This window comes from Bison bison, unplaced genomic scaffold (genome assembly GCF_000754665.1).
Source record: "Bison bison bison isolate TAMUID 2011002044 unplaced genomic scaffold, Bison_UMD1.0 scf7180017864471, whole genome shotgun sequence".
NCBI lineage: Eukaryota > Metazoa > Chordata > Mammalia > Artiodactyla > Bovidae > Bison > Bison bison.
Window position 1 is genome coordinate 40,558,378 of NW_011495032.1, and position 6,698 is coordinate 40,565,075.

The window sequence follows — 6,698 nt, forward strand, 5'->3', positions numbered from 1 at the left end:
GCAAGCGGCGGACCCACTTCTCTGGGCCCAAACGCCTCCCAGAGTCAGCTCTGCGCGACGACGCGGAACTCGAGCCCCTCCTCCCGGGAGGAAGTAGGCGTAGGCGACTCCCGGGCAGGGAGAGCGACGGCCTCTTGACCAATAGCGAAAGGGGTGGACCGGCTGAGTCACCAATCACAAGGCAAAAGTGGGAGACGAGGCCGAGGCGTGGCGAGGAGAACCCAAACTCCGCCCAACCTGACTCCGCCCCCAACAGGAGGGAAACAAGCGAGCGTGCGCGCTTCCGGGGCTCTCCTGGGAAGAGTAGTTCTCCTGGGTCCGCTGCTTGGGCTTCTGGGAGTTGTAGTTTCTGATCTGTAGGCCGGACGGATACAGCGGGAGAGGCCCCTTACGCAAACTACAATTCCCAGCGGGGACTGCGGTGAAGGGGGGGTGGGATTGGGATCTGAACATGGCGGCGGTGGTAGCTGCTACGGCGCTGAAGGGCCGGGGGGCGAGAAATGCCCGCGTCCTCCGGGGTAAGGAGAGGGACCCCGGGGAGGGCAGGACTGGAGGGGATACCCTTTATTTCACATCCCGCTAAGCTGTAGCAGGAGTTCAGGGCTGTCGATTGCTGTCCGCATCCCTCTGCAGGATTTTAAAGAGTCTGGGGGCTAAAAGGTGCTCTTTAAAAGTCAACCAGTCCATCCCTCAGCCTACGACACCTCTGGGGTCTTGCACGGAAAGGGAGCCTCAAGGAAGCCTTTTAGACTCCCGCGCTCCAGGTGTTTAACACTCACCGCAGTGCAGAGGAAAAGAGCCCTGGGCTTCTGAAGGCTTGGGTTCTAGCCCCGGATAATTAGCAGTTTGACCTTGGGCGAAGCAGTTCGTCTCTTGGGGCTTCAGTTTCCTCTTCTATAAAGTGAGGGGATGGAGTAGAATACCTTTAAGCTCCCCCTCCAGTGCTAACATTCTGCAGTTTGCAAGCCATGTCTCGGATTTTCTTTCATACGTCTCACGCGAGCCCCACTGCAGTCCCTTCACATCCTGAGGTCTGAGGAGATGAAGAACAGCGAAGCTCGCTCTCCCGGCACCAGGGTGATGAGCCCGCAGTGACGTGGAAGCGGCTTTCAAAGGTGCCACCTCGATGGCGATTTTCCCATTTCCCTCTGGACTCTCCCAGGCACCTGTTACTCCAAACTGCAGTCACTCCCCTTCCTCAAATCTCAACCACTCTTCCCTAGGCTTTCTTCTCTTCTCTTAGCTGACCTTCTTTGCCTCCATTCACAGGGATTCTCTCAGGAGCCACTGCTAACAAGGCTTCCCAGAACAGGAGTCGGGCACTGCAAAGCCACAGCTCCCCAGAGTGCAAGGAGGAGCCTGAGCCCCTCTCCCCTGAGCTGGAATACATCCCCAGAAAGAGGGGCAAGAACCCCATGAAAGCTGTGGGACTAGCCTGGTAAGTTTTAACTAACTCTTTGCCCACCAATGGGGAGTGGCACCAGGGGCGGGTGGGACCCAGAAACTTCTCCAAGTGTCAGGTGATGAACTGAATCCAGGGTTGCCGGGACAGAATGGCTGGGTGTGAGGACTGGAACCTCAGAGGACTGGAGCAGGGGAGGGAGGTGGCAAAGTCTGAACTGGAGAGAGAGTGGGTTTTCTGTGCGCTGAGCTGAGCTAATCTGATTCAGATTTCGGTCTATGGCCTCATCCTCTCTTTTGGGAGCTTGGGGCAGGACCCAATTGAGGTTTTAATTGAGATCATGCAAGATTATGTTAGTTATACAGTAGCAGCACCTGTAAGATGTTCAGTGCATTGTTATTTGGATTTGATTCTGATCTTAATACATTGTTGTTCAGTCGCTCAGTCGTGTCTGAGTCTTTGCAACCCCATGGACTGGAGCTTGCCAGGCTTGAGCAGTATTAAAAGCAGGGAGAAATTAATTTTTTTTTCCGGCACCCGAGGTGTGCCAGTCCTTTACTGTGTATTGTTTTAGTCTTTCTGAGATAAATAGGACATCCCTATTTTACAGAGGAGGGAACTGAGGCTCAGAGCTGGGTTTTCACCAGGTCTTATAACTCCACGCCCTTTCCCCACGCCAAGTGCCTCCCACATAGCAGTTGCTCATGTTAAGGAGAATCAGGGATGGGGTGTGGGGCAGTTTAGGCAGAGGGAACTTTTGCCAAGACTTGGAGAGGGAAAGAGGATGGGCTGTCCGGAGAACCCTGCACAGTTGTTAGGGCAGGCTGGCAGGGCTCATGCTAAGGAGTGTCAGACTAAAGGGAAAAAGAATGACAAGGTGGGCAGAGACCCAACCACAAGGCCTTTTGTGCTGTGCCTAGAGTTTGGTGGACTTGGCCGGGAAGTGATGGAGAGCTGTTGCGGGGTTTTGAGCAGGGCAGTGGCAGGATCCGATTCGCGCGGAGCCTTCCAGCAGCCAGCACTGAGGCTGAATAAATGCGAGTAGCATTACAGTGTTGGTGCAGTTGATGAAGCTGGAATGAGGTTCTGCCCAGCTCCTCTGGCTGAGGCTTGGCCCCTCCCCAAATCCCACGCACATCTCCCCACCCCTAGGGCCATCGGCTTCCCCTGTGGTATCCTCCTCTTCATCCTCACCAAGCGGGAAGTGGACAAGGACCGTTTGAAGCAGATGAAGGCTCGGCAGAACATGCGGGCATCCAACACGGGCGAGTATGAGAGCCAGAGGTTCAGGGCCTCCTCCCGTCATGCCCCATCTCCTGAAGCTGGGTCGGGGGTGCAGTCCTGAGGAGCACTGCAGCCCTCCCCTAAACTCTATTGACTGTGGCCTGCAGACTGTCCAGTCCTTTCTGGTCCTTGCCTCTGAGGCCCACCAGAGGGCACACGAAGCCCAGGCTCCTGCCAGCCCCATTCCTCCTGAAAACCCAGCCAAAGGCAAATAAAGTTACCGAGTGTCTGAGTGGAAAGGAACCCGGACTGGGTTTGTGAGTCCCCTGGGATGGGAGGGGCACAGGGTGGGGTTGGTTACTCCTGTGTACTCCCTCTCACAGAAGCCTCAGTGTTCTAGGCTGAATAGTTGGGGAAACCACAGAGACTTAAGTACAAGCCTAGGCTCAGGCCCTGGGGAGTGAGCCCTCAGAGCTGCTGGCCAGGAGGATGGGGTTCCACTCAGACTCAAAGAGGGTGTTCAGGGTGTGGAGTTTTTCAAAGACACTTAATCTCAGCTGAGTCCAAATGACTCAACCTCTCTGGGCCTCAGTTTCCTCGTTTGTAAGAGGGATTGAACTAGTGATTTCTAAGGCAGGAGTTCTAAACCTGAACACTGTGGTCCATTCCCACCCCCACCCCCACAGGCAAAACTGTGTGTACACATAGAGCTTTGAGGGGAAGACCGTTTATAGCTCTCGTGTGCTTTTGTGAAGGGTCTGTGATTCACAAAAGGTCATGTGCTATGAATCTGAGCAGTGCCTGCCAGACCTGGGGTTGAGCCATCCATCACCAGGAAGTGCTGGGACAAAGTATATTTGGTTATCGTAGAAGGTACCAAGCCAGAATGCAAGGATAGGATATGGATGTTTTGGGCAGAGCCAGACTAGTTCTCCGAGAACTGACCCCTTAAAGTGAAGAAAAACCAGAGCCAAACAGGGTTTTACCTTCTAAACATAAAACTTTATTTCTAGTTACGTCCCTTTGTGGGATATATTTAGGACCAAATACTTAATAAAGAAGTCCTAATTATATCCTTGGGCTGTTTTGGTTTCCACCCCTACCCCGTAGAGTGACCCTTGTCCCTCTTCCCCATTGCAGCTTGAGGCACTTGGTGTCATGAAGAAAGCGGTAGTTGGCTGGAGAGATGGGGCATCTTAAATCCCCTCAGCATGAGTTCACAGACTAAGAGGGGCTTCTTCCTCTCAGGGCCCTCCCCAGTTAGCAGAAGGGAAGCCCGTTGGGTACCACATAGGCTTCCATATCTCTCCGACAGGGTGGGGGACCCTGCCCACACCCTAGGCTCTCTTCACCCTAGTTACTTCCTGGCCATAGTGATCCTACACACCACCCATCTCCTGACTTCTGCCCTCACTTTCTACTCTGAGCAGCCTGAGCACAGGAAGCAAGTGGTCCCACAGACTATAGAGATCTCAAAAGTACCAGAGAGGCCCCAGGCAGCTTCAGAGAACCAGGTGACTGCCGGGGGGCCTGCTGTCTACCACACAAGCCCTGAGGAAGCCTTGAACAGATGCTGCTCTCAACTGGCCTCAGTGCTTGACTTGGCTCACTCTCCACTTCCTCCCCACCTCTGACCCAGAAGACCATCATATATATGCTATCAAAAGAAGGGGTTGAAGCAGGGGAGACAAACCCCCTCTACCTTCCTGTGTTGAAAGGTGCCACAGGTTGCCAAAAAGTACAAGATATGAGTCCAGGAGGCAGGGGACAGCTCTCTGGGTTTGTTGGGATTGAGAGAGGAAAAATGTTGCAGCTGTCAAGCCCAGAAGCCCCTGGCAGGAGTGGGAGGGGAAACCTTATCACCAGGAAGTCCCTTCTCCTTCTCATGTTCCCTTTTAGCTACAGAACAGGCTCTTTTCACCCCACCTGACTCCAACCCCAGCTGTTAAGGCTTTGGTGCCCTGTAGTGGGGTGGAGGGAAAACACACATCTTTGGCCCAGCTCTGTCCACTAAGGGCAAGAGTTAGTCCCTAGTTCCTCCAGCCCCACCAGGTACCTATACATCCACAGCGAGAGAAGCTGCCCATCCCGGGACAGAAAGAAAAATGGGCGTATTACTTGAGAAGGAAATGGGTGTAGGCCCAGACCAGGATCATAGGGCCCAGCCCTCTAGGGAAGGGAAAGCCCTGGAGGTGCTCCTTAATCGCGACTCCCCACGAGCTGCAACACAAAGGTGAAGATGTAGACGATATCTGTGTAGATCTGCAGGGCACCGGTGATGTAGTCCTCCGGGCTGATGGTGTGCTTCCGGTTCCCCAGGACCATCTGTGTGTCATAGGCCAGGAACTGCAGGGACAAGAACCCACGCATGAGGATCCAGGGGCTCAGTGGCCCACAGACCTGTCCTGGGAGCCTCAGGGCCATGAGGTGTGCTTAGGGAACACTTTAACAAACAGCAGAAGGCATGGTCTCTGTCTTTAAGCAGTTCACAGTCCAGAAAGGGAGAGCGACACTGGAAAAGTGTCGCCTCTGGAATACGGCTTACTGAGTATTCTCAAAGCAAGCAATGTGAATTAAAGACAGGAATGCCCAGGAAATCAGTGGAACCTCTAGACAGTAGGGAAAGGCAGCCGTGGCCCCACTCCCTGCTTCTCAAGCAGCCTACATTCAGCACCCACCTGGTCCCATACCTCCCACTCCCCTTCCTAGAGTGGGCAGGATCTTACCAAAGTGAAACAAATGGCCCCCAAAGCGGCATAGACCATGTGCAGCCAGTAAACCTGGGGAGAGAGGACAGGGATGGCATTAGGAAACTTGGCAAAGCCCAGACTGAGGCAGGCGCTCAGGACCATCTCCCCCCCTGGGATTCTGGCCATGTGGGAAGATCCATGAGAGAACTACCTCTCCCTTCCAGATCCTGGGAGAAATTAAGAATGCTAACATGTTTGGCAGAGAAAACAGAGGCCATCGTCCAATGGCTATATGAAATCAATCACAGCATCTTTTAGCCAAACCAATTTCCAGTTAGTCAAGGTACAGAGGTGTCCACTCTGCTTCTGGAAGAAAGTGGTTGAGCTATGGCTCTGGGAGGGCAGGCCCAGCCGTGCACTCCTTGAAGAGCCCCATCACCTTTACCCTTGGTCACGTCAGCAGTCACTAGACCATGTTCCTGCAGCCCAGCCTAAGAGGGACACCCCCTAACCACCAGGTGAACAGCAGAGTCAGGGAGCACCCCCAGGGCAGCCTTGTCAGCAGCCCTCCAGGGACCTGTCCAGGGCAGGGCCAGCCTCGGTCACATGGGCAGGCTCCTGTCACGTTCACTCTCCCTCACGTGCTTCCCCTTCCCACCGCAAAGCTCCCGTCAGCCGAGGGCCTCACATGCTGCCCCCTGCTGCCTGGAGACAAAGAGGAGATACAGCGGTCCCTAAGGGCCCTTCCAGCTGAGCCCATCTCTGCCCTCTGGATTCCTCTGCCAACCTGCCTCCGATTGGCAGCAGATCACACTGCTGCTTCTCATAGGAATCCCATGATGCTGTCTGGGGCCTCAGGTGCTATGGCTCCCAGGACCTGGGTCTCCACTGATACCCCAGTCCAAAGGATGGCGCTTCAGCACAGGTGCTTTGGCTAGCCAGTTGAGAGGTTCTGGAACCCAGAGCTGTCCAGAGGCCCATGGGGCCTGCCGCACAGAGATATACAGAAAGTCTGCCCTGAGCACTGGGTTCACCGACCCCAGCTCTGCTGGGACACTCACGTATTTGAAGACCAGCACAATGACAGTGATAATCCCAGTCACTGTCATCACTATTCCCAGGACACAGAAGAGGCCTGTGCACGAGGTGAAGTCCACCTGCCAGGAAGAGAGAGGGAGGCATGTGTCAGACGGGCCACAACTAGCAGCCCGGCCAGCCAGGCCCTGCCTCCTCCAGGGGGCTCAGTGCTGCCTCCTGGGGCACTCGGGAGTGACCACGGCATTCTAAGGACAGACAGGAAGCAGAGTTGTGGATGTAAATGTGAAGGGAAGGGGCTTCGGGTCTCTGAGGGAGACCCCTAGTATAAGGATCTGGGCCCTCCC

At 54.7% G+C, this 6,698-nt stretch overlaps 2 protein-coding genes across 3 annotated transcripts in view; one reads left to right on the forward strand and one right to left on the reverse strand.

The window, feature by feature from the left end:
• Positions 1 to 411: 411 nt before the first annotated feature.
• The window catches only part of PNKD (paroxysmal nonkinesigenic dyskinesia), a 74,029-nt gene continuing 67,742 nt past the window's right edge, over positions 412 to 6,698 (forward strand). Inside the window, exons 1-3 of one of the 2 annotated variants that reach the window (XM_010861181.1) lie at positions 412 to 518; positions 1,270 to 1,438; positions 2,555 to 2,929. In XM_010861181.1, the coding sequence (XP_010859483.1) occupies positions 452 to 518; positions 1,270 to 1,438; positions 2,555 to 2,747 (429 nt within the window). In that variant the 5' untranslated portion in view covers positions 412 to 451 and the 3' untranslated portion in view covers positions 2,748 to 2,929. Of the gene's footprint in view, positions 519 to 1,269; positions 1,439 to 2,554; positions 2,930 to 6,698 lie in introns of those variants that run through there. The other variant, XM_010861179.1, reaches the window with a different exon arrangement.
• TMBIM1 (transmembrane BAX inhibitor motif containing 1) overlaps positions 3,607 to 6,698 on the reverse strand; it is a 17,842-nt gene continuing 14,750 nt past the window's right edge. Inside the window, exons 10-12 of the mRNA XM_010861182.1 lie at positions 6,378 to 6,473; positions 5,353 to 5,406; positions 3,607 to 4,972 (exon numbers count right to left, since the gene is read on the reverse strand). Of these exons, the coding sequence (XP_010859484.1) occupies positions 4,826 to 4,972; positions 5,353 to 5,406; positions 6,378 to 6,473 (297 nt within the window). The 3' untranslated portion in view covers positions 3,607 to 4,825. The remainder of the gene's footprint in view (positions 4,973 to 5,352; positions 5,407 to 6,377; positions 6,474 to 6,698) is intronic.